A 26,803-nucleotide genomic window follows, 5' to 3' on the forward strand; every position below is an offset into this window, starting at 1 on the left:
ATGCGGAGCCAGAGAGCAGCAGTAACAAACCTCGTGTCCCCTGCCACCTCTGTCGCAATGGAACTTCACTCTGATTGGCGAGAGCGGCTGTCTGTTGCGGAAGCGAGGCCTTGCGATTGGCCGGCTTTTGCCGGCCGGGTGCGGAGGCGGGGAAACAGAAAGTATATAGGGGGGGTACAAGCGGCCGCCGGCCGGACCGCATCGGGCCCTACAGAGGCGCGGCGGGAGCCTGGGCAGACGCGGCGGCTAGAGGGGACTAGTGACCGGTGGACGCAGTGCATAGGACGGGGCGGGTCGCGGCGCGCGCGGCTCTGTGGATGCCTGCCCCCGCCATGCTGTGCTATGTGACCAGGCCGGACGCGGTGGTGATGGAGGTGGAGGTGGAGGCCAAAGCCAACGGCGAGGACTGCCTCAACCAGGTGCGGCGCCGCACCTCCCCGTTTCACCCCCCTCCCCGATCGCGCGCCTCCCCAACGGACGCGGCACCCGGCAGCCAACGGCCCATCGCGAAGGGGCTGGTGCGGGGGGGGGGTGGCTGCCGCGCGCGCGCGCGCCCCTTAACGTTCCATCGCGCGCCCGTCGCCCTCCGCAAGGCGGTCCCACGGGAAGCGCTGTCTGCGCTGCCCTCCCCGGGGAAGGGACCGGGCCTCAGCCTCTCCCATGCCCGTGCGGCGGTCCGCCTTTCCCGGGCGAGTCCCGCGGGGCATCGCACACACCTCAGTGTTAGACATGTGCTGGGTGGGGGCTCCTCCTGCTTCCCTCCCGCTCACCTGGGCTCCCGCTCTGCTGGGTCTGTGTGGGCCAAAGTAGACCTGCCTTCGGCACCTGGACAAGTGGCCTGCTTTTCCGAAGCGCCCTTAGCTTCCTTGGGAGGGGCTGATGCTCACAGGAAGGGTTGTCCGGGGTCAGACCTATGGGTCACCTATCCCCTCAGTATCAAAGAGGGAGCCGTGCTAGTCTATACACTATCAAAACAAAAAGCAGTCAAGTAGCACTTTAAAGACTAGCAACATGGTTTATTAGGTGAGCTTTTGTGAGACAGACCCACTTCTTCAGGCAGTGACCAGCCTCAGGTGCCACAGAAAAAGGCAGTTATCGAGCGCTCCCTTCACTGTCCCTTCCCTGCCTTTCAGTTACAGCATCAGTCAGAGGCAGCTAGGGACACCTAGACTGAGTGCTGGATAGTGTCCCTGACCTTCCTGGCGAATAGCCTCATTACTAGCGCAAGTGTAGGTGAATTTTATCTAATTCTTTGTTGCACCCTGTTGGTCTTCACATCATCCTCTGGCAATGATTTTTAGACTGTCTTGGGTGAAAACACACTTTCTTTTGTTTGTTTTTAAACCTGTTTATTAATTTTGTTGGGTAACCTTGGGAGGGTGGGTAGGAGACAGGGATAAATGATATTTACTCCCCCTCACCTTTGATGATTTCATGCATCTTTTCTTACATCTCTTAGTCCTTTATTTTCCAAATTCAGCAGTATAAAGAATCAGGTTGCTCTTGCTTAGATGCTCAGTTTATGAGGGTAGGGGAGGAAAGGAATGAAAACTCCAGTGATGTTTGGGTCAGCAGGTATGCCTCCTGTTTCTTATTGTTGTTTCATATACATATCTGTAGGTTGCTATCTGGACAGCTTCTTTAATGCTTTGTTTAGTTTTGATGATATCTTGCTGAAAAGTGATTCAGTAAAATGAATTTGTTGTTTGAGTGTTGATGTTTTGTAGCGGGTATATGTGAGCAATTTTTTAAAATTCTGTGTTGGGGTGATGGTTTTGATATTAGCTATGCTGTAGATTCACTTGTACAATACTTCCATTTTTGTTACAGGTTTGCAGAAGGCTGGGTATTATAGAAGTTGATTACTTTGGGCTGCAGTTCACAGGCAGCAAAGGAGAGAGTTTATGGCTGAATTTAAGAAATAGGATCTCCCAGCAGATGGATGGATTAGCTCCTTACCGGTTGAAACTGCGTGTCAAGTTTTTTGTAGAACCACATCTTATCTTGCAAGAGCAGACGAGGTAAGATTAATCCAGTACTGAGTCAATTTCATTTTACATTTCCATGGTCTGTAATTTAACACTGAAAAGTAGCTGTACATGCTCTGTACCAGTCATTTAGTACTACTTATATTCATCTTACTTGCATTTGAGCTGTGTATGTAACTTGCTGTGAAAATCTAATATGAGTTTAAACAGTCCTCTATCTTTTTTGGAGGTGGAAGAGGAATGGTGCTACTGTAACTTCTTCATAATATGAGACCTAAGAACAGCACAGTTAATTTCATACATATTTAATGCACAAGTGAAAGAAAAATACAAGAGATAGCATGTGATATTTATACTGAGTTGTGTCCGATAGTAACCTCTCTTTGAGCATGTTACTGCAGGTCACTCTAAACTGCTTGTGCAGGAAGTGATTTCTACCACAGTGCTTAAACTTGCTAAACTCCTCTTAGTCTAGAATCATATTACAACACTTTTCAAGCAGCTGTAGATCCTCTGGAGCTACAAAAGGAACAGCTGTTTTGTTTCTCTTGCAGAAGACTTACTAACCAATGCAATAACTAAATTGATAGATTTCAGAGGTAGCTGTGTTAGTCTGTTTCATCAAAAACAAGGAGTCCAATGGCACCTAAAGAGTAACAATTTTTATATGGCATTAGCTTTTGTTAATTGCAACTCACTTCATCAGATGTGTGAATAGAAAGAACAAGAAATGGATAGGGAGATCGGAGTGGGAGTGTAGGATCAGAGCTAATTCAATTAAGGTGCATGTGGGTAAGAAGGTGAGAAAACCTGAAGTGGAAAATTAATTATAACAAGAGAGCCATTCCCAGTTCCTATTCAGAGCCATTTTGATGGTGTAAAATTTGCATGTAATTACAGCTCAGCAGTTCTTTTGCTTGATGATAACAATTTTTAAGCCTGTAACTGTGTGCCGTGAAAGGTTAAAATGCTCTCCCACAGGTTTTAGTATGTCACCATTCTTAATGTCTGATCTGTTTCCATTTATTCTGTTGAGAAAAGATTGGATAACCTGAACTATGTGTATCCACAAAAATGAGCCACAGATATCCATACTGACATCCACATATGCAGATACCTGTGGCTATAACATGGATATCTGCAAATTTGCAAGATTCTAGATATATAATTTCTATCTACAGATGTATCTGCCGGAATGAGTCGTGGATATCTGTGGATTTGCAGGCCTCTACTAATGTAACTGGCAGAGGAGCATTGCTGTTACATGATGACCTATATCATATAGTAGATTTGCAAGTGAACAAGCCTCTGATGGCACAGGTGATGTGGTTTAGTCCTATGATGGCGTCACTAGACAATCCCCAGCTAAAAGCTTTTTGATACATCATCAAGGATCTACAGCCCATCTTATCAACATTAGGGGAAAAAGTTGATTTGAGATACACAATTCTGGCTAGGGCAGTTGTGTAGCTAGAATCCACGTATCTGAAATCAATTTACCTAACTCTCCTTACTGAGGGAGGTCAGTGGGAGTTTTTCTCCCATCGACCTCCCTTACTCCTTGTGATAGTGAGGAGTACAGGGCTCGACTGCCCATCCCAGACAGATTGATTTTGGACATCTCCACCTGACCAGGTTGATCATCTGCCTACCGTAGACAAGCCCTATGAACCCTTGCTCTCACATACCTTGGAAGGCAGGCCAGTCCTTGCTTACAGGCAGTCCCCCATCTTGAAATACACCCTCTCATCACCAACCACACACCCCACAACGGAAACACTAACCCAGGAGCCAACCCCTTCAACAAACCCTAGTGCCATCTCTTGTAATTTTCACCTTATCCACATCCACCCTGATTGAATTAACTCTGTAACACTCTCATGTTTGTATACCTACTCTTTCTTTTCCTTTCACTTCCTGCATCTGACAAAGTAAGTTGCAACTCGTGAGAGCTCATGCCATAATAAAACATAGGCTGTGTCTACACTTGCCCTAACTTCCCAGGGGGCATGGTAATCAGGGCCAGGGGAGATTACTAAAGAAGTGCTGAAGGCTAATTTTCCCCTGGGACAACTTTGAAGCTTCAAACTTTGAAGTTCTGACATGCATGAGGAGTAAAGGGCCTTGGAAGTAGCGTGGGCACTTCAAAATGCTCGCAGCTACGTGCATGCTGGCACTTTGAAGTTTGAAGCTTCGAAGTTGCTGTGGGGGAAAATTAGCTTAATGAAGTGCTGCGTATTCACCACAGCACTTCATTAGTAATCTCCCATGGCCTTTAAGATGCCACTGGACTCCTTGCTGCTTAAATTGATAATACACTACATTTCAGACTAACGTGTAGTTACCAATGTTTTGAGTTCCAAAATCCCTGCAAAAATAGTAATGAACTCTTATTGATTTTAATATGAACAAGAAAATGTCACATGCATCTTCACTGGATGGGTCAATAATTTTTTTCCTTTTGAACTAGCAAGACAAAATGTTTATATACTTAATTCTGGTCAGCCAACAGGTTCCAGTGTTAGATGGGGAGCCACAAAGTGATGAAATATACTGGCTGAAAACAAATAGTGGAAATTCATAATTTTGAGCTGTTTTAGTGGTTAATCTTCAAGTTTGTGACTGCACAGGATCCATGGATGTTAATGGTTAATCAGTAAGCCTCATTGTAAACAGATGAGGCTTACCAGTTCTGGTTTACAGGTAGGGGCTGAAGTAGGTGGGGGATACTCCAGTGGTCTGTGGTTCCCTGCAGGGGCGGGGCAGGGCAGAGTAGGACGGAGGAGCTCCAGCTGGGCTGGAGCTGCATGGGTTCCTGGTGCACCATGAGTGGGGTGGTAGCCTCTCCAACTTTCCCTGTAATTGATACATATACTGTTTAACCCGTTAACCAATTAACCAGGATTTTATAACTCTAATTCCAGGATTGTCAGGTATTGCACTTCTCATTTTACTAGAGTATTAAACTATGAATTGGTGAGGTTACAGTGGTGCAAGCTGCAATAGTGTAGGCCAGACTAAGAAGTCCTCTTTTGGATGTGCACAGCACAAGTTCCCACACAATACCCTGCAACTGATTAATGTAGCCAAATATCTGGTTTAATTCAGTTAATTCCAATGTTTTTTTCCTGCCAAAAGTACTACATGTGAACCATGAAGGTCTGGAGCTACAACTTGGTACACATCCACACACTCAGAGCAGATGCCATGGCTTTTTTCAGGCCTGTAAGGAATAAGCAGAGGGAGTTAAGTGAGAAAAGGCCAGAAACTTATCTGAGTTATTGCTGAATAGTGAGCAAATGCACTGCCATGTTTGGAGGATCATTTGTACTGTTACAGCTGCAACACTTTTTTCTTCATTGACAGTGCACCCATGAACATAACACAGGGATGGACAACATGAAAGTCTTATTCAAAGCAGTTGTACAAATGCCTGTCCGTTATTGATGACAGTTTTGTACATAAAAATGTTATTGGTCTCAGGTGGGGCAAATGTGATTAACATGACTATTTCTCCATTGTAGTTGGGGCCAGGAGGTCTAGCTTATACCAATTTACATATTGCCTCTGCAGTCACTTGAGGTACATTAACACCATTACCTATACAGACCACAGCATTAGATTTTTCTAATATTAGCTAAATATCACATTTTTTTTAAATTGCAAACACACATTAGTAGTAACAGAGAGAAAGCCATGCTAGTCTATATACTATCAAAACAAAAAAAGCAGTCAAGTAGCACTTTCAAGACTAACAAAATAATTTATTAGGTGGTGAGCTTTCGTGGGACAAAGAAGTGGGTCTGTGCCACGAAAGCTCACCACCTAATAAATTATTTTGTTAGTCTTTAAAGTGCTACTTGACTGCTTTTTTGTTTTTACTATTTACTAATTTTACTGTTTCATTTGAAAGACCTCTGTATGCTAACACTTATGATTCAACTCAGAGCCCTGGTCTGTACTTAAAAGTTAGATTGATCATACATTGCTCAGGGCTGTGAAAAATTTGGTGTTCTCAGTCCTTTAGTTTGGCTGACCTAATTGCTGCTGTAAATGTGGTGAAGTTGATGGAAGAAATCTTCCATTGTCCTAGCTGTTTCTTCTCAGTGAGGTGGACGAAGTGCATCAACAAAAGCCTTTCATCATGTAGGAAGTGCATACACCATGGCACTATAGCTGTAGTGTAGTCATGACCTGAGTATTTAGTTTACAATGTTGTCTATAATTCTCACCTCAGTTAAGTATTCAAATAACTTCTATAAAATAGATGCCAGAAATCTGCTTTCTGAGTAGTACAGGGCTAAGTACTAGCCTTTCCTGCCTATGTGGAAAATGTGTATGATTCTTAAATGTGTTCTACCTTCTTTATTTTACTTTGTCCTGGAACGCACAGCAGTATATAGCAAATTGTGTTAATTTGTCTAAACATTACGACCACGAAACAGCTTCTGTTACTTGCTAAGTAAATGAAGGTGTTGCATGAAAGGTCTTATTAACTTTTTCTTCCTTTTTAAGAGTGAGGAAGAAGTAGTTTTTATTATTGTTTTTAGCGTGGATTTCAGTTTATTGGTGGCTGCAGATTTTTTTCCATCTAAGTCCTTCATTGTGGCGAACGATGTCTGCAAATTTTTCTAGTTTAGATTGGTTTCCAGTGAAATAAAAGGTAACATAGTTAAATACAGGTATAGGTCTATTTAAACAATGTTCTGTAGCAGCTCAAATTCCCAAATAAGCCTTATCAAATCTGTAGAAAAGAGCAGGCCGATTTTAAGGATGTATGTAGTGTACATTTCCAGTCTGAGGCCTCTATCCTATTCTCAGGGAAGGAAATAAATTCCTTTCATGAAGAGAAAATAAATTATCTGAAACATTAGTAATTTGTTTTAGCATTGTTTAAAAGACATTTCAGTTTCTCACATTCACATGTTTTGTTGTTGTTGAATTTGTAAGTAGACACTAACAGATAGCCCAGGCTTGGTTAAAGCAGTTTGTTCGTTAGAATAACCTAAGGATTTTTTTGTGCCTGTACCTCCCCACCAGTCTTCTCACAGCTGGGGCTGCTGGTGGGGCTTGGTGCCCCAGCTGGCTCCCAGCTGTGAGGCTGCGGGGCTCCCCCGCCCCTGGCCAGGGTTTCCATGGCTGTTGCTACTGGTATGGCTCCACAGCCCAGTCAGCTCCCAGCTGCATGGCTGCTGGAGCCCCTGCTGACCCCACAGCAGCATGGGACCGGGAGCCAGAGCCCCTGTCCACCAGGCTGGAGCGGGAGCCCCAGCCATGGAAACAGGGAATGGCATGGCCCTTCCGTTTTTTAGAAAAAATAGCACTAGAGTAACCTATGCTGTCGAATGATCATTTTAACAGGATTTTTCTCCATTGAACTCAAAGGAATCAGGCTTTAAGAGGTGTGGTGTTTTGCTGTATGAAAGAAGGTGATAGAAAAGTTTTCGATAACAGAAGGCAAACGGGATTTTAGAGCAGGGAAGCAAATAGATTTGAATTTGTGATCCCAGAGGACTGGCAGACTTCAGAAGCAGTTTTAGCTTTCTGCTTTCAAATGGGTTTGTTAAACTTTAAAACCTCAAAAGTGACTGGGAGTGGCTCTTTTGTGCTTGTTTTAGCGCTGAGAGGCTCCAGAGGAGGATGTATGGCTCCCTATGGTGAAGTAATAGAAATGTAACTTTAGGTCATTGACTGCGAGTAACCCCTGACTAGTAGCTACTAGGCATGTCTAACAAATGATTGCTGCATTGGAACGTAGCCCAGGATCTTGAAGACATTCAGTTCCTGATTGGCTTAGAACGCTTGTCTCGAGGCAGAAAGTTCTGCTTTTGTGATTATGAGGTTTTTTTGTGAAACAAGTACAAGTAGCAACGAAGTCTAGAAACTTGTGAGCTTTATAACAATAAAAATGTTTGCCAAACTGTAAAGGACAAATTGAAGTAAAAAGAAACAAAAAGCGGTACCTTTGAAAGTGAAAGTATGGTAAGAGGATCTCAAAATTTGAGGCCAGATGTTAAAAAGTGCATTATGTTAAGAAGTATAGGATTAAAATTAATTTTAAAATAAAGATTATTCTGAGTAACATATGACAAGCTTAATTTTTGTTTTAAGCTCTTTGTTTAGGAAGTTTAAGTAAGCCTAGGAATCCTTGCCTGGTAAGTATCAGGAAACAGGTGGCATTGCAACAGTTAGCTTTTTTATAAAAGCTGTGTCTACACATACCCTTCCCTTTCGGATGGGGCATTTAAATGACACAGATTGGAACTGGTTAATGAGGCACTGATATGAATAGTCAGTATCTCATTAGCATAATGACAGCCAGTCGTACTTTGCTGCTTTCAAAACGCAAACTGGCCATGTAGATATGAATACTTCAGAATTAACCCCCCGGCTTCAAAATTCCCTTAATCCCAAAATGAATTGCATGTTACTTTTTAGTTTGCTGAGACAAAGAAATTGAAAGCCTACAATTTTAAAGCCTAGTAATTAGGCTGGACAGACTGGAGCCATTAATTCATTTTTGTAAGACGAAGTATATGTGTAGCATGTTTGTGGTTAGATTTAAATGTAACTTATTTTTAAAAGAGAAACTTAGTATTTTATTGATTTTAAATAAATAAAAAATCTGATTAAAATAAAATCCATACTATAATTTTAAATAAATCATTGAATTTTATCCACCCTAGAACTTACTGCATTAAAATTAGTTTATTTTAATTTTGTCTCCATTACACTGCCATAATAATTTTCATATATTTTATTGACATTTTATCAGCACTATACTGCCGGTAAATTTTTTTCAGATTCAAATACATAGATTGTAGGTTTATTTTTCTTTTTGATAGTACTCTTTTTTTCCACTGTAGCAAAGCAATACTAGTGATGCTGAAAAGGTGGTCAACAGAAGGATTTTTGTATAAATGGCCTACAGTATGAAAAAGTAAAACTTCAAGGGTAATGAAAACTACCAATCCTAATCATTAACACAAATCTAGATGCTATGCCTACTGTTCCTCCCTTCATATGTGATTTATGCAGAGTTCCTGGAGTGACAACTGTTGCAAACAGAAACAGCTACAATAAAATTTTTCACATCGGTAGTCCAGAACTCTCAAATAACCAGCATCTTAACCATAAAAAAATTTGTTACATTTTCCATAAGTACAATACAGTGAAATTAAATATAAATAAATGTAGCGAGTACAGTATGCCTATGTCTATGCTACAGAGATCCTTTGAAAGAAGTTCTTCTGGAAGATACCTTCCAAAAATACTCCTTTCAAAAGGGTGCGTTCCACACAAAAAAGCAGATCAAAAGATCAATCAGCTCTTTCGATAGATCCACACAGCCATTCTTTCAAAAGAATGGGCCAGGGATTGAAAAATCCAGTGTCATGAGGACTCCTCTTTCGAAAGAAGAGCCCTGTGGAACGTCTACACGTGCTTTCTGTTGAAAGAAGCTTTCAAAAGAAGGTGTTCTTCCTGAAACAGGAGTGAAAGAGCACTTTCAAAAGGAGTGCTGCAATCTTTCAATTTACTTTTGAAAAAAACTTCTTGTATGTAGGTGTTCCATGGGATCTTTATAAAGAGCCCCCTCCTTGGGAAAAATCTTTCAAAAGAAATTTTTAATGGTAGACACAGTCTATAAGTTTACAGTGTACAATAGTACTATTGTTGGTAAATAAAGTACTCTGCATGTATTTGTTTGTTTCTTAATATCTAACCTTGTTTTTCTTTAGTGTTATGCATTGCTAGATATACCTCTCTATTATCCAGAATATTTGAATATCCGGCAACCTCCTGGTCCCAGGGTTGCTGGATGTAAGTGTTTACTGTACTTAGGAACCATAATAAAATTTAGACAGGAGAAATATTTAACATTCACTCACTCCCCCACCGACTCCCCACAGAAAATATAATTGCACATATTCGAGATTTTAAGTGGGACTTGAAATTCTACTTTCCTGTCAAGAGAAAAGTGGGTACATAACTGCTTGGACAGCCATACACAGAGTAATTATTAATGGGTCACAGTCACGCTTGAAGGAGATAACGTGGGGTTTCACAGGGGTCAGTTCTCATCAATATCTCCATCATGATTTAAACAATGGCATAGAGGTTATGCTTATCAACTTTGCAGATGATACCAAGCTGGGAGGAGTTGCAAGTGCTTTGGAGGATATGGTCCAAATTCAAAATGATTGGGACAAATTGGAAAAATGGTCTGAGGAAAATAGGGTGAAGTTCAATAAGGACAAATGTGGTGTACTCCACTAAAGAGGAACAATCATTTTCACATATTCAAAATGGGAAGTGACTCCCTAGGATGGAGTTCTGCAGAAAGAGATCTAAAGGTCATAGTGGACCACAAGCTAAGTATGAGTCAATAGTGTGACACTGTTGCAAAGAAAGCAAATGTGATTGTGGATGCATTAACAGGAGTTCTGTGAGCAAGACACAAGAAGTGATTCTTCCACTCTGCTCTGTGCTAATTAGGCCTTCCGGTGTCCAGATCTAGGTATCACATTTTGGGAAAGATGTGGAGAAATTGGAGAGTCCAAAGAAGAGCAGCTAAAATGATTAAAAGTTTAGAAAATATGACCTATGAGATATTAAAATAATTGGGTTTGTTTAGTTTGGAAAAGAGAAAGATGAGAGAGAAGGACATAACAGCTTTCAAGTACCTAAAAGGAAGTTACAAGGAGGAGGCAGAAAAATTATTCTCCTTAGCCTCTGATGATAGGACAAAAAGCAAGAGTCTTACATTGCGGCAAGAGAGGCTTAGGTTGGACATTATGCAAAATTTCCTTTCAGGGTGGTTAAGTACTGGAATAAATTGCCTAGAGTGGTTGTAGTATCTCTATCATTGGAGATATTTAAGAACAGATTGGATAAATATCTAACTCCATTCTCTCAAAATGGAGTTACACTGTTGAAAAATCACTACTTGAACAGCTGAAAATATAAGGACAATATATCCCGGCAAGATGATACAACAGAAGATACCTGATACCAAGAGAGAGACTCTGTATCTGGTGTTCTCCTATTACAGTCATACCCCCAAGATATGCCCATTTGGGCTACAAGAATTCAAGTTTACGATCAAGTAGTGATTAAGGACCACTACTTCACCTTACGAGGCATTTACTCGAGTTTACGAGTGCCTCAGTGGGACGCAGACACCCTGCAGCTGGAGAAGGTCTGCCCATCCTGGCCCCGCCCCTGCCGCTTGCTCCTCGGGCGGCTAGGGGGCCACCTCCACCTGCCCTGCACAGCTGTGCCTCAGGCACCACTTGCCGCCTGGTGGCAGTTTCCTGGAGCCCCCAGCCCAGCCTTTACCTGGCGCTGGTCTGGTGTCCGCCTCAGTGCTGCAGCAGCCGGTGGCTGCTTCCAGGCGCTCCTGGGAGATGTGGCTGCTGGGTGCACAGGCCGTCCTGGCCACGCCCCTGCCACGGCTCCCCGGGCAGCTAGGGGGCCGCCACCACCTGCTTTGTGCAGCTGTGCCCTCTGCCAAGTAAGTGTAAGTGGGTGTAAATTTTGGGGCTCAGGAACGCATAAAATTTTTTCCCATTGAAATTAATGGTAATTACATTTTTGACTTACAAGAATTCACCCTAAGAGGAGTTTTTTAGGAACGAATTACCCTCCTAAGGTGGGGGAAGACTGTATATTCCCAGTATGGCTATGCTAGTGTTGTCTCCATAAAGTAGGTGAAAGATTACAAATAGTTATTCAACTCAGACAAATAATCAGATACATTCAACTAACCTGAGTTTCAGTAGTAGCAGTTTTGCAACTAGGCAAAATGTTGTAGTGAAGCTGTTTCTGGAACAGGTCTGAAAACCAGAATGCTTATTTTGCATTTTCCTTCCTGGGTTATTATACATCTATTTCAGAAATATACAAAAAACTCCTCAATGGAATATGGTAATGCCATATTTTGAACAAAAACAGTTTTCAAAGCAGGCAAAACATTTTAAATGCTAGTTTCAGCTTGTCAGTGTAATATGTCAGAATTTGACAGTGTTGTCCAGAGCTGTGTACAAATATGTGATTTTCAACCTAGTCACATAAAGAAATTCTATAATCTACTTTCTTTCCATTTCATGTTGCTGAAATAATGTTAATAAAGCTTGTTTTAGTCAGGCATAATATTTCTCAGTTTTTTAGAAACCTGTTTTAAACAGAGCACTAACTATAATAGCAGTGATGGCTTGTGGTCAACTAAGAAACAAAACAATTTTCATCAATCTTTGCAGAAGCTTTCTTAACAAAATGAAATGCCCATACATTACACACTGGAAAAGAGTTGTGGACTGACAAATTACCCTAGCGGAACAGGGTTTGATTTGGAAAAGACTATCAACAACTTCAGGAAAAGAAACTTTCTTTAAGATACTGTTTCAACAATACCTCACAACAGTTAGGATAAAAATATAGAGAGAATAAATGCTGGACGAATTATGGTGAAGAAGAGACTTTATGCTTATCTGGTGATCACAGCCAGTCAGAGCACTAGGATGAAGCCCATAATCAAACCACATAAGTTGTTGGATATTTGTTAATAAAGGCTGGATAAGATTGTTTTTTTCTGTTTTTTGTGTTGGTGGACCTTGGCTAAGCACAGTAGAGGAGTTTGCTAAGACGTCTTAAAGACGGAGACAATATATAGGAAAAAATGGAGGCAGCATAGAAAGGAACCGTGGAGTGGACTGGAAAGTAAAAGTGAAGACGTTGTTCAGCACAAATCTAGGTTCCTGTATTCCTCCACATTTTTGCTACAGAAACTGTCGTGGCTTCTGGGCATAAGAGAGACTCTATCTGGGAATATTTTGAAGAAGTTCATTGCCTGGGTAAAAGGAAAAATGTATCAAGTGTAATCACTGCAAGAAGGAGATGCAGGGTCTAGCTACAAAAATGAAACATCATAAAGAGTACTCTTTATTGGGAAAATGATGGGAGTGAAGATGTTGGTATGGCTAAGTGCGTCAACTGGTTAATAATTTAAATAATTCACTTTGCAATGCATTCATCAAGACTCTCTGTGCCTTTTTGTGTAAATGTGATATGAAAAGAAAATTCCTAAGCTGTTTGCTGTGTTGGGTGTTGCTGGAAAAAAATTTAGCTTAGTTAATCCTTACATCTTGTTAGAATATATCACTCAGGTATATAGTACAGAAAGCTGTAGTGAGAGAAATAGAATTGCCACCAAGTGACATTTTCTTATCATACATTACATAATACATACCCCTTATTTTGCGATATCATGGCCACAGACCATAATGGTGATGCCATAAGTCTATTCCCTATTTTAAGTAAGCATAAATCAGCTTTGCATGGGAACCTCATTTTATTCTTGTTTTCTCAAAAAAACAGAAGAGGCAGGAAGTAAAATGGGGCTTGCCACAAAATTAAGTGCATTCTAAGCAAAGTCACTCTTAGCTTTTTTGGTAACTTGATTTCAATCCATATTTTGTTTTGATTATTTAAATCACAATATAAAACACCTTGACTTTAAATCTGTCCTCTCTGGTAGGTGCTTGACAAGAAGCCACTTGGTACTGTTGTTCCAGCTCCCTGAAATGCTTTATTGTTTAGTCAAAAAAAAAAAAAAAGCCTCGGGAATTCTGTTGTGGGCTGCAAATAGATATAAAAATGTCATTGCTTTAAGACTTAATGGCTTTTCTACATGGAAGTTGGAATATTAACTAAGGCTGCATCTACACTATGAGATAAATTCAGTTTTTAATAAATTTGATTTTTAACCTTGTTCTTATGAATTCGAATTTGTGTCCACAGACCTTCTTGAAATTTGACCCATCATTTTTCTCTGAGTTTCCAGGTTCCCATTGCCCTATGCAAGTTTGACAGCGTGAGCAGTGCATTGTGGGTACCTATCCCATAGTGCCTTAACTCTGCTTGCTTGTGGGTGTTTCATGTTAGCATCCCAGAATGTGACATACTGTCCCAGAATTCAGAGCACCCAGTAACAGAATTCAGACCTCCCCCAAACCTTCCCAGGTTCCGTGTGCCATGCATCCTCTGCAGATGTTGGCTTAGCGGTGGGCAGCTGTGCTTCAGCCCTCCTCCAAACCCACCTGGATTCCCTGTGCCATGCATCCTCTGTGGATGTTGGCATAGTAGCAGGCAGCTGTGCTGTCAGGCCTGTCCATCCTCACCTGGTTCAATGAACCACACATCTGGACCTTTATATTTGCAGGGCTGAGTGCTTCAGAATTCAAATTCAAATTCTAACTCTAATTCAATCAAAAATTCACAGATGTCATGTGACCTTCGTCCCGCACATCTGGATGGAGAGCAGTGGAGAAGGAAGTGGCCATACATGAAGGGTCACTGCATAGCTTTGTGGGATACATAGGGGACGCTTCTGGAGGCTAATAGATTCAAATCAGAAACATGGTGCTTCTGCACTAGCCTTTATTTGAAATTGATGCTGTACCCATCCATTAATATCGACATTTTGTTCTCAGTATTAGGGCTCACTAATTCGAGCTAATGGCATTTACAGTGAAGACAGTGAAGTTTTAATATCAAGCTAACTCCTTTAAATTTGATTTTATCTCATAGTGTAGACCCAGCCTAAAGGTGTGAATTTGTATGTACATACATTTGTGCGTTAAATGCATATATGGATGGTTGCACTCAGAAGTAAAGTGACCTTGTTTCCAAGCATCAAGCTATAGCAAAGTAAGGCCATTTTATTTCTGAATGAGTGCATCCATTTTTGGGGTCAGTGCCCTTTAAAGTATTCCCTTTAACTTCACCTTTATTTCATACTTATTTCCAAGAGTTATATGATACGGACAAACCTTTAGATACTTAGTAATTCTGTATTTTGTGATAGTCTTCCTTATATCCAGAAATATCCTGGAGGCCCCTTTTGATTCTTAAACAAAAATATCAATACTCAAAACAGAAGACAAGCTTTAATGTTCTAATGCTGCACAGTCTTGGGGTGCATTACACTGGAGGCAAGAAATGTTGAATGGTTGTCATGCAGGAATGCTACACTTAAACTGAAGAGGAGGATTTGTCCTGCACTGAAGAATCATTAAAAAAAAAATTAAACTCTTAACTTCAATTTTGTTCATATTAGTATTACAGTCTTGTGTGAATCTGAGCATGCAGGCCTTTGAAGGTATGGCTGGCTTTCAGTTACTGCACTGGAAAACAGTTTTTCTGCATACAAGTGATTTCAGAACTTCTGATTTTTGGTGAGGTCAGAGGCTTGCCAAAATCGAGGAGATACTAAAATTTACACAAACCATGGCAGAACTTCATTTAAGAGTGAAATTTTGCATTACAAAGACTTGCTGTGTTTTCTATAGTGATTTAAAGGTTGCAGTGAAACTGTAGTTTGGAAAAACAAATTAAAGAGCTATTTGCGTGGATCAGTCATATAGTATGAGAAAAGCAGGAATCTTAGAACTTGTACTAACTTTTTGTATTAATTCTAATTGCACTAAAATAGTGTTTTTCCAGCATATTGCTAAGTATTAAAAATGTACTTTTGAATAACTAAAATGATTAAATACAATGTAGCTATAAAACTTTGTCAGTGCTTGTTCAATTATTTTGGTAAACTGGTTGAACTGAAAACTTGACAATATGTGCTGTTTGTTTAAAAAACAATAGAAATCCCCTTAAAGAAGGCTTCAGGTTTTGAAGTGAATTATTATAGGAATGCTACATGGACTGCCACTTCATTTTTGTTTGACTTTCCAGTCAAGATTTTGAATGTACCGAATTCTTCCCCGTTGAATAGTGTCCTGAAAATAAATATATTATTTTGAAAAATTGAGCACCTTTTACCTTAGCGCAATGGTTCCCAACCTTTTCAGTAACATGGCACACTTCAATGAGACAAACAATTTCACAGCACAGCCACTTTTTTCAGCTGAATCAATTGCTCATATACATCACACTAGCTTACATTTACTATCATTATAGTTTTACTAGAGAGGTTTGCAACGTAGTCTTGCGTACAAGCTAAACAAGGATCAAATGTATTAATGTTTCAAATCCACCACAGAATACACTGTCTTTGACAGCGTAGACGCATTTTCAAATTCTGCTCAACAATGTGCTAGGGATGTTGAGTAAATGAGTAACCACCGAAAGCAAGCTCCCCTCCCTGCCAACCTGTTGGAGCTAGGATGCAGGGTTTAAACCACATCATTGCTCCAACAGGCTCACATCTTCCCTCACCTTTGCCACACTAGGGAGTGGGGGAGGCTCCCTGACAGCTTATTCAGGCTGGGAAGCAGCATTTCAGCTGCCTCCTGCCACAAACGGGGTCCTTCATTGTCTTCTGTTCTGCTTCTCTGGGGCACCTGGCATTGGCCATTGTCGGCTGACGGGATACTGGGCTGGATGGACCTTTGGTCTGACCCAGTATGGCTATTCTTATGTTCTTCAGGGTAGGCATTTCCTTTCATGGTGGCTCTGCAAAAAGCCACCATGAGAAGGAGAAGGCAAGGAAAATTGACTTGTTTCTTGAACCCTATCTGGCATAGGGTAATTCCCCTGCCCTGACTCCCATGGTGGCTCTGCAGAGAGCCACAGCGGGGGAAAACTGATAACATTTTGTGGCACGCCTGGGTAGTTGCCATGGCACATTGGTTGAAAACCATTACCTTAGAGAGCCACTGGGCTTTTGAAGAGAGCCAGGGTCTTTTTGAAGGCATTTCAGTTGGGATATTGAAAAAGCAACTATTCAGCTTTTGAAGAGCCAATAAATTTTTTTTTCTAAAACCTCAAAATTTGTTTGCAGACATTTGGATATATACCTTCTGGTAGGTAATCTCAGTCATAAGGCTCAAGAATGCCACAGGCAGTCCATTCAGCCTTGCAGGTGAACTTTGGAGAACTAGGAGTCTAGTTATTTAGTCAGATTCCCAAAAGGGGACATTCTAGTTTACTATGAACATGTCCAGGAAAAAACTTGCTCTACGTGTTAAATATCACACCAACTTTTTAATATGATGATCTGCCATAGGTAGTGTCAGGTGATTGCTTTAGATTCTGTGGTTCTGGTTGTTGCATGCATATCAGGCAGTTGGAATGTAGCTATTGATTAAAATGATTTTGGCGAGTGTGTGTGGGAATGAGGTGTATAAAGAGAAAGCATGTCAAAATAATTGGTATAAGTATTGAGTGTTTTGTAGGCTGTGTCTGTGTTTAACTTCCAGTCTCTGGTGATGATCCATTCAAGTGTCCTGGACTAAAAATGAAGGTGGATGTTCTATAGTGGGCATCTGAGGTACTTATCTGGCCCCCTTTACTGCAATATCTGAGAATCTCTAAGCTAGTAAGTACTGTTTGTTCCCACTTCGATGAATAGAAGGACAGAAAGGTTAAATTACTTCTCCAAGCTCTCACAGGAATTCTTTCTTCCCTTTATTTCCACTTTTTAGGCTAATAGTTTAGCAAGAAAAAGTGGAGGTTATCCTAGTTGTCTGACTTGTAGTTGCTGCTTATGTTATCTGTTGGAGGTATCTTTTAGTTGTCTAGCTCACATGTTGAAGTGTGTAGGATCTTCTCAGGCAGGGTGGGTATTATCTTGCTGTTTCTGCTGTGTCATCAAAGTGCTGTCAGCTGCACAAAGCATACTGACATGCATATATTTTTGAGCTGTAATCTTAAGTGTCACTTGTAACTGCACTGGAATCTGATTTCTTGTTTTGCATTTGTACTCTGTAGTTAGTTTTCTGAAGTAAGTTTGATTGTCATTGGTTAGTAACTGTTAAAATGTGTTGATTTAAAACTAAATATAGCCTTTAAGCTAAGCTTTGTGGTACTTTTGCAAGACAGAAGTGTATTCACATATTTATGCTGCTACATAGATTAACATTCATTTATTCAGGCTCTTAATTTTTACAGTTTTATTACATTAGAAAATTGACTGAAGCATTTTCATATTTACTACATTAATTTTTATCTAATACTTTTTCAAGAATGTGGATGAAAATATAAATTACATTGAATGCACAAACCAATATTTTTTAAAAATGTATTTTATTCTATAAAACTATTTGCTGTGTGCTGGAGACATAAGAAAAAATTGTCAACTTGTTTTTGCATTTAAAACCAGTTTATTAAACAGAGGAAGGTATTATCTGTAGTTAACTGATTGAAATGTTTGTTTATGGTAACCAGGACTTTCCAGGTTTTTGAACTGGTACATCTCATCTTCACACCTCTGATTTCTTAACTTTGAATAAACTGAACTGAACTAGTTGAGGAAGCTATTATGAAGAAAATATTTTCTGCATCTCCAGAAGAGGTTACTTCTGTCTAAAGCTGTTCTAGCATTTCAAACTAATTCCTGGTGCTTAGTAAACAACTGCCACCATTCAGTGGTTTGACATATTTTAAGACTACTTGAAGATTATTTTTATGTAATTTAAATTATTTTAATAGCTTATAGTTGGGGTTTAAAATAGGTTGTCATAATTTTAAATTCATTTAATTTAAATCAATTTGTCAACTGTTCTAGCCAACATGACAGATCTAAATATGAAGGTGAGAGATTAAGCCAAGAACATCAATAAGTGGCTAAATAAATAGGCTTCCTTTGTAAGCATAATATATATATTTTCACAGCACTTTTATAGATTTTTCAGTTAGTTTTTCCTGGATTTTTTCAGGCTGAGAAAAATCATATCACCTATGTAGGAGTAGAGGTTGAACCTCTCTAATCCATCAACATCCATGGTCTAGCATGACTTCAGTTAGCCAAATATGCACTTACGGGTGTGGCCGAGTTTCCTGTGGTCCCATAAAGTTTGTTTACAACCATCAATCCTGGCTTTCTGTTATTTAGCAATCCTGTGCTGTTATTTAGCTCTGATTTACTCCTAAATGTCTTCTAAGAGCTCAGTAAGCTATGAAGCGTTGGTATTGGTGCTAGTTTGGGAAATTCTTTGGTTTGGCACCATCCAGGTCCCTGAAGGTGCAGGACTATGTAGTTTCAATATGTGCTATTAAAAGACCTGTTTATTTTGATTAAACAGAGAAATCTCCAACAGATTTCTCAACTGTTATTTCACAGAACTGTTTTTTGCTTGGTATTTTACAATATTTGCTTCACTTAAGTATGAATGGTAGAGATTAAGTTAATGCATGTTCATTTAGAAATGATAGTGCAACAACGTAAGTACATAGTAATTGTTTACATGCAGTTTGAGAGTACCATTTCAGATCTTTGTTGATTTTGAGAATTTTTTTTTCGCAGTCTTAAGATACTAAAGGAGTATATTTACTCTTTTTGAACTTGCTGGACAGTTCAATATTTAAATGATGCTATTGAAAGAAACTCATTTTTTCATTTAGTCTGACTTTTGAAAAGGTACAGTTATGGATATCGCTTTTGCATTTGTGGAATTCTTAATCAGTGCTGGAGTTAATAATAAAATCATGGCAGTTTTCTAGCTCTTTTGCAGTGCCTTTTGATATTTAATATGCTCAGTGACCATTCTGAAGTCTCTACAACTATTATTTCTATGCTAGTCATAACTTTTTGAAAATTAATTCTCTTCCAGGCATATGTTTTTCTTGCATGTAATGGAAGATCTTTTGGCTGGTAATCTTCAGTGTTCTTCAGAGCATGCCATTGAACTTAGTGCATTGTTGGCTCACATGAAGTTTGGGGATTATAACCAGAATACTGCCAAGTATAGCTATGAGGAGCTGTCTTCAAAGGAGCTCACTACTGCCATCTTAGAGAGGTATGTAATTGCTATAACTATTCTTAGCAATCAGTGACAAAACTTAAGAATTTAAATTAGTAAATGATAATGTATGGCTATTTAGTGCTAAAATTTTGTTGGAGTTCCAAAGACAATTAAAGCTAGTGTTGAGGTCAGCTATTCTTTAAAAGGAAACTATGCTCTTAACCACAGTATCTTTAAGAAAGTGGTTCTACATATCCATTACGTTTGTAGATCATATTGTACATTTGCTTTTGTGGCACTAGAAGGAGGTAATTGTTTGAGTTTTCTTTGATTAGGATGTAGAGGCAGCCTAAATTGTCTGAATTCCAGTTACCTTGCCCAGTTCCACACTGTGTAAGGACACTGCTCACGGGAGAGACAAAACTATTGCTTTTTGACATGCAAGTGGAATCAACACCCTGAATAAAAATATAACTTGCATAATGTTGGCTGATAGTTTACTTCCATATAATCCTAAGAATTTCATAGACTATATTTGTCCACTCCAAAGGCACATGTGATAGGAATTTAGATAATGACTCCTTGTAATTTTAATATCCTCAGATTGTGTTGTGTTGCAAACAAGACCAAGTGTACTCCCTGTGCGCACACACACCTTTATTATTGTAGTCTAAAATCCGAATATCCAAGAGCAAAATTATAACTGTATAGATTGGACCTCTATTGCCTAGCATCTTCAGGATCTGACTGGTCCCAAATGAGAGAATTTGCTGGACCATGGGAGATCGATATTGTCTAGCTCACTACCAACACTTCCACTGCTTACTGGGCTTTTACAGGACATTTAGGGGTAAATACCAGCACAGAACATTGAGATTCAGGACTGGTGGCTGTAAACAAACTTTATGCACCCTGGGAAACTTGGCCACACCCATTTTAAGTGGCCATCTAGCTAACTAAAGTCCGATGTTGCTGGATGAGAGCATTCTTGATTAGAGCGGTTCAGTCAGTACTTGCATGCGAGTTTTTTACTGCTAGCAACTTTGTGGCCTGAAGGTTTTCCTATACAAAGGAGGAGGTTTTCAAAAGGAGTATGCAGCTTTTACTTTATATTTGTTTGCTAAGTAGATACAAGGTATTGATCCTTAGTTTTGTGCTTCTGAAACTTTAATGATCAGAAGCATGTACCCAGCTATAATTAAACGAAGTAATTTTGTGCTTTTATGTAAGTACCACCTAACTTGATCTTTTAGAATCTTGTTCAGATAAGATGTTTCTGTAGAAAATAGCATATGGGTGAATGGTTCAGTACAACCTGTCTTTCTTTATCCACAGTATTACTGCAAAGCACAAGGAGCTAGAAGGTCTGAGTCAGGCTTCAGCAGAGTACCAGGTTCTGCAGATTGTGTCCACACTGGAGAACTATGGAGTGGAGTGGCACTCAGTGAGAGACAGTGAAGGGCAGAAACTACTTATTGGTGTTGGGCCTGAGGGCATCTCCATCTGTAAAGATAACTTCAGCCCCATTAACAGGTAAGTTCCTGGGGAGAAAGAACTTTATATTTTGACTTTCTCTGAGCTACACTTTGGATCTCTATATAATCAAAACTCTGTTTTTCTAAAAGAAATGTGTTACATTTTTGATGTCTCTTTGTGTTGTTTTGAATTATGCAAGAGTTGTGAGAGTATACAGACTGGGGATTTAGCCTCTTCTGATAGCTGTTTCATCAGGAGACAATTGATTTTACAAACACTCTTTGGAGCTATACAAATAAATTATGTGCTTCATTGGCTCAGCATGAGGGATATGACTGTTCTGTGCTTGTTTGGTGCAGCATTTTCAATCTAGCAGTACAGCAAATGAAGAAGACCTTTTGGTTTACAAATGTGGATGTGTTAATTTCTTCTGGGTAGTCTTATAGGATGTTTCTCATAGTGTAATGTGTGAGTGGCCATAGAAAGTGTCTTAATTTTTAGAAGGAGAATAATCCTAACACACACTCATTACTCAACATTTTATATTCACATTTAGGATTGCCTATCCAGTCGTTCAAATGGCAACCCAGTCTGGGAAGAATGTGTATCTGACTGTCACCAAGGAGTCTGGCAATAGCATAGTTCTCTTGTTTAAGATGATCAGCACCAGAGCAGCAAGTGGGTTGTACAGAGCAATAACAGAGACACATGCATTTTACAGGTTTGTATTGCTAGTGGACTAAATCTTTGTACCTTTTCAACAGCAGCTGAGTCAAGGATTTAAACTTGGCATAAGACTGTAACTATATGGCATTTCCTCAAACTCTTGCTTTCTAGATATTCCTATGTAGAATTCCATTATATCTTTGTGCACACAGTACCGGGAACAGCAAGAGTGGTACGAAACAAAATTCACACACAGTTCTACTCTGCTTCTGTTAAATGCAAGAGCAGAATAGATTCTAACTGCTGAGGTTTTGTGGGATGGGAACATATACTTCAGGAAAATCCTTGGAAATTGAACTGTTGAAACAAAATTATGTAGGCTAAATGTGTCATATATTATTGCCTTCCATTGTTGGTGGGTGTCTGAGCTCGGGGAATAAATAAGACACATGGGGCTTGTCTACACTTGCCCGAACTTCGAAGGGGGCGTTCTAATCAGGGCGATGGGAGATTACTAACGAAGTGGTGCGGTGAATACGCAACACTTCATTAGGCTAATCCTCCCCTGCAGCAACTTCGAAGCTTCAAACTTTGAAGTAGTGCAGGCACTTCGAAGTTGCCGCAGAGGAGAATTAGCCTAATGAAGTGCTACGTATTCACCACAGCACTTCATTAGTAATCTTCCCTCACCCTGATTAACACACCCTCTTTGAAGTTGGGGGCAAGTGTAGACCCAGCCATCAAGTTGTCAGTATTAATCAATCAAGTTTTCACTTGTCTCAATGGGTTTGTCTTACAGGTGTGACACTGTTACAAGCGCTGTCATGATGCAATACAGTCGAGATTTAAAGGGCCACCTAGCATCTTTGTTCCTGAATGAAAACATTAATCTTGGCAAAAAGTATGTCTTTGACATTAAACGAACATCAAAGGAGGTTTATGATCATGCAAGGAGGGCTCTTTACAATGCCGGCATTGTGGATCTTGTTTCAAGAAGTGACCAAACGCCACCAAATTCTCCCCTTAAGTCTTCAGAAAGTAATATGAACTGTGACAGGTGTGAGGGTCTCAGCTGCCAGCAAACAAAAGCTCTTCAAGAGAAGCTGCGGAAGCTGAAGGAGTCTATGCTATGTATGGTGTGTTGTGAAGAAGAAATAAATTCAACCTTTTGTCCTTGTGGCCACACAGTATGCTGTGAGACCTGTGCTGCCCAGTTGCAGGTAATTGTATTTTCACTTGGGGCATTCCAACTAATGTGTTAAACAGTTGATTTCACTTCATTGTTTACTAATACAATTAATTCATCATTACAAATATACTCAGCAAAGTTTGTTTTGTATTTAAATTTAATTTTCTTAGTTTCTTAATTCACTAGATAAAACGATATGGCTATAGTATGAAGAAAGAGAAAGTAGATGAGGTAGTGTTTTATTTGACCAGCTGTTCTTAGTGAAAGACAAGTTTTTGAGCTTGCACAGAGGTCTTCAGGTCTGGCATAGTATATACTCTTTTCTTTTGTAGAAATCATTGAGTGTTTTGCAGAGAAGTTAGGAGTTAGAAGCATAAAAATTTCTTGTCATATTGGAAACATGCAGATAGCAGACTTCGGTCTCACCAATAATGTTTGTTGATTGAGGTGTTAAATTTGTGCTCATTGGTCCAGAAAATTGTGGTGAAGATGTGTTCCCTAATACTTTCTATCTTCTTTCCAGTCATGCCCAGTTTGCAGGTCGCTGGTAGAGCATGTCCAGCATGTGTATTTGCCAACCCACACAAGTCTGCTCAATCTGACCATGATATAATCTACATGTACGCTTCTAAAGCATCATATACTTGTACAAACCGCACTAAGATGAGCTACAGCCATTGATTCTGAAGAAGGCAACAACTTCAGCTCTTGCCTGCAATGAGGAACAGACACCCAGTTAGATCCATGGATTGAGGCCAGTATTCTGAAGGCTAAAGAAGATGGTTTTGGACATCGTGTGATAACAGAACTCTAAAGTCATGTCATCTAAAGGAGGACGGAGATCTTCTTGATGCATGAGGTTGCAAAGTGGCTATATTGCCAAAAGTTAGGTAATTCTGGGGAGGGTGGTATAAAGTCAGTTTGATATACCCAGCAGGGATAATTCCATGTGTAGTTTTACATATTTTACATTCGTTGTAAGGTTTTTTATTTTGTTCCTATAGCGTGACCACTCCATTATTTTTAATAGCAAAATTAGTTTTTTACAAATTTGTACATCAGTTTTAATGTGAAGTTCATAGTTTGTGTTTAGTAAATTGCTCTGAAGTGAGGGGAAACTATTTTAAAAATCAGTATTTTTAAAAACCTGAGGTTGCAAGGCTTTAAGCAAGCAGTTGCATTGAAATCAGCAGTCTAATCAAAACTTAACTAAAACGGCAGTAGTGATAAATTTGGAAGTGTTTTGCAGCAAATTTTAATTCTGGGCGCTGAGGAGTTAGTCGGGAATGTCTCTCCAGCTTAGTAATAATGCTACAGTGAGGAAATGTTCTGAGGCTTTGCCTGCAAATCAAAAGGGAAAATCATTTCCACTTGAAAGGAATGTAAGTTACCCAACCCTAGAGATGTGTCCAAGTTGCTACAAATTCAACTGTCATTCTGTAAATCTGCCTTATATGTGAAGGCTGATTTTGCTTGAACTATCTAAAATCCATTTTGGCCTAAAATAGTGTAAACTTGTGTAATTAAGTGCTTTATAATTTTAACTTTTGAGTGTCTTGGTTATCTTTCTCGCTTAAACCTTTCATCTTCCACCCTCATTTGGGCATTTTGGACTTTGGTCAACTAGTATATTCTCCATGATTTAAAGGTAACTGGAAGACCATATTTAGGTGCAATACTAGCTAAATTAAAGCTAGAAAACTACACTGTCACTTTACTGAGATTTTTCTGCATATACTTTTCATATTGCCTTAATGTAGCAGTAATGTGTGTTTATGCATTTGTTTCTTTGCACAGACATTTTGTCAAAATATTAAAACTCTACTTTTTTATCGCACATATTAGCATATAAACCTTACTCCAAGAGGTATTTATTTTTTCACTTTGTAAAGAAATTTTGTTTCCACATGAAGCAAAAACTCTGTTCTATATCGTAGACAACTTCTGTCTTTTTATATTCAACTTAATAAAGGATTTTAAATCAAATGTCTTTGAACATTATTGATGGTTTTTGGAAGTCTGCTTATTAGCTTTGTTCGGAGAAATCCTTATATCTTACATACTTTAACCAATTCCTTTTAAATTCAATACATTGCCTCCCCTCTCCCCACCCCTTCTAAACCTGCGCATTTTTGGACTGATCTAAGATACCAAGCATTTGTAACTACCATGCAGGCTAATGATGCTCAAAATCTTTTGGGATCAGATGCTCCTTTTTTTTTTCTCTTCAGTTAAATGGAGGAGGTAGCTTTTTACAGGTTGTGACTACCTTTTGCTCTCAGGTGGTACGTCCTAAAACACTTCATTTGTTGGAGAGTACTTAGTTTTCGTATAAAAACATTCAAAGAAAATACAAGGTTTCTGTGACAAGAAAATGAAAAATAAGGTACTCTTTCGCCTAAACTAGCCACTGACAAGGTTAAGAACTTAAAACTTGAGTTTTATCAGTCGAACTGAAGCATTTAACAGAAATCCTTTTTCTACTATTGTGTAGGCATTCAGAAATGTTTTAAGTTGAGCCACTAATCTTCAGCTGTATCATTCATAAGTTTTGAAGACTTCCTTAGCACTACTGGAAGCTAAAATCTTTCCACATTTGGCTTCTACATGAATTACAGTTTAAGTTCATAATCCAAGATTCCATATTACTTGAACCTATTAATGTCACCTTGTCTTAGAGTAAATGAAACAATAGTATTCTACCTCAAAATAGTGTAGTAGGTGAAAGTATTTTCGTGGAATTTTAATACATATAGCTAATTATACTGCCCATATCCAAATAGTTTGGAATGGCCAATCTGAACCAATCACTGTATTTGTTGCTGCTTGCTTGTATTTTGAGCAGTTACATGTCCAAAAGGCTACCAAAGTTGGGTTGGTAAAACTAGAGTCCCTCTTGAAAGCTGAGGCAGCATATCTCTGAAGAGTTGTTCAGAGCTCCCTCTACATCTGGAGCTGCTTAAGATGAAGTAGTAGTTACAACTGGTTAAAGATACAGAACGTATCATTGCTTGCCACAGACTAGCTCTGTCACACGTGGTCCCACATTGCCGCAGACGTAATTCTGTTGCCAGATGTATTGTTAGCAGAGTGTCTTTGCGCTATTGTCAGTCTTAGCTGTGGAGGAGTGAATCATGCTCACATGCCATCTATGATGTAAATGTTTTGAGCTAGATCTGTGGGACTGAAAGCACAGATCACACCTCCAAAGACAGGTTCACATCTCTTTTCAAGGAAAATTAATTGAGGGATTCAAAATGCTTCATCAGTCACTGGCAAATGTGTTCCAGACTGTGGTACCTGACTGGTTACATGTTAATTGTTGGAGTCTTATGTCCAAAAGTGTGTAGAGTAGCTCCCCTCCCCTTCCTTAAGAATGTGGAGTGGTTTATCTGGGTTCAAGCTTGGGAGTTCACAGTATTTGAATGGTAAAGCTGTGATGGTTGTCTGACCCTGAGAACTGTAATGAGGTTCTGCACGTTGTAATGTCTGTGGCCACCAGTTAAGCTGCCATGTCAGTCATCTAAAATTGACTGTGTGGTTATTTCTGCCAGATTTTTTCTGATGTGATCTAAGTCCTGCACTGATGTTTTGGGGAAGCTGATTCAGAAGAGGTGGTGTTCTGTCTTACATTAAATTGTATTTTGCCAAGCAAACTTAACGCATGTTTGTAGTTTTTTCTGCCTACTGGATCCTCGTGGCCCTGTCAGTTTCTTTAAGTGTAGCATTTGGCGATCCTTGGTATTTGTTTTTTTCCTGCTTTGGAGAGATGTTAGAAGAGTTTTTAT

The 26,803-nt window shown here is 39.5% G+C and overlaps 1 protein-coding gene across 1 annotated transcript; it reads left to right on the plus strand.

The window, feature by feature from the left end:
* The first annotated feature begins 223 nt into the window (after positions 1-223).
* On the plus strand, positions 224-25,016 carry MYLIP (myosin regulatory light chain interacting protein). The gene is made up of 7 exons (XM_074985902.1): positions 224-419; positions 1,831-2,021; positions 19,553-19,738; positions 21,020-21,217; positions 21,717-21,881; positions 22,626-23,046; positions 23,539-25,016. Exons 1-7 carry the CDS (start codon positions 318-320, stop codon positions 23,626-23,628), a joined length of 1,353 nt encoding a protein of 450 aa, XP_074842003.1. The 5' UTR covers positions 224-317; the 3' UTR covers positions 23,629-25,016.
* The last annotated feature ends 1,787 nt before the right edge of the window (positions 25,017-26,803 follow it).

The sequence above is a fragment of the Carettochelys insculpta genome, chromosome 2, assembly GCF_033958435.1.
Source record: "Carettochelys insculpta isolate YL-2023 chromosome 2, ASM3395843v1, whole genome shotgun sequence".
In the NCBI taxonomy this organism is placed as follows: domain Eukaryota; kingdom Metazoa; phylum Chordata; order Testudines; family Carettochelyidae; genus Carettochelys; species Carettochelys insculpta.

Excerpts from the sequence above, each read along its gene's own strand:
- MYLIP (XM_074985902.1), top strand. The coding sequence starts at position 318 with ATGCCTGCCCCCGCCATGCTGTGCTATGTGACCAGGCCGGACGCGGTG. Across the intron at positions 21,218-21,716 it reads AACTTCAGCCCCATTAACAG|GATTGCCTATCCAGTCGTTC; the intron begins GTAAGTTCCTGG and ends ATTCACATTTAG. Across the intron at positions 23,047-23,538 it reads CCTGTGCTGCCCAGTTGCAG|TCATGCCCAGTTTGCAGGTC; the intron begins GTAATTGTATTT and ends TCTTCTTTCCAG.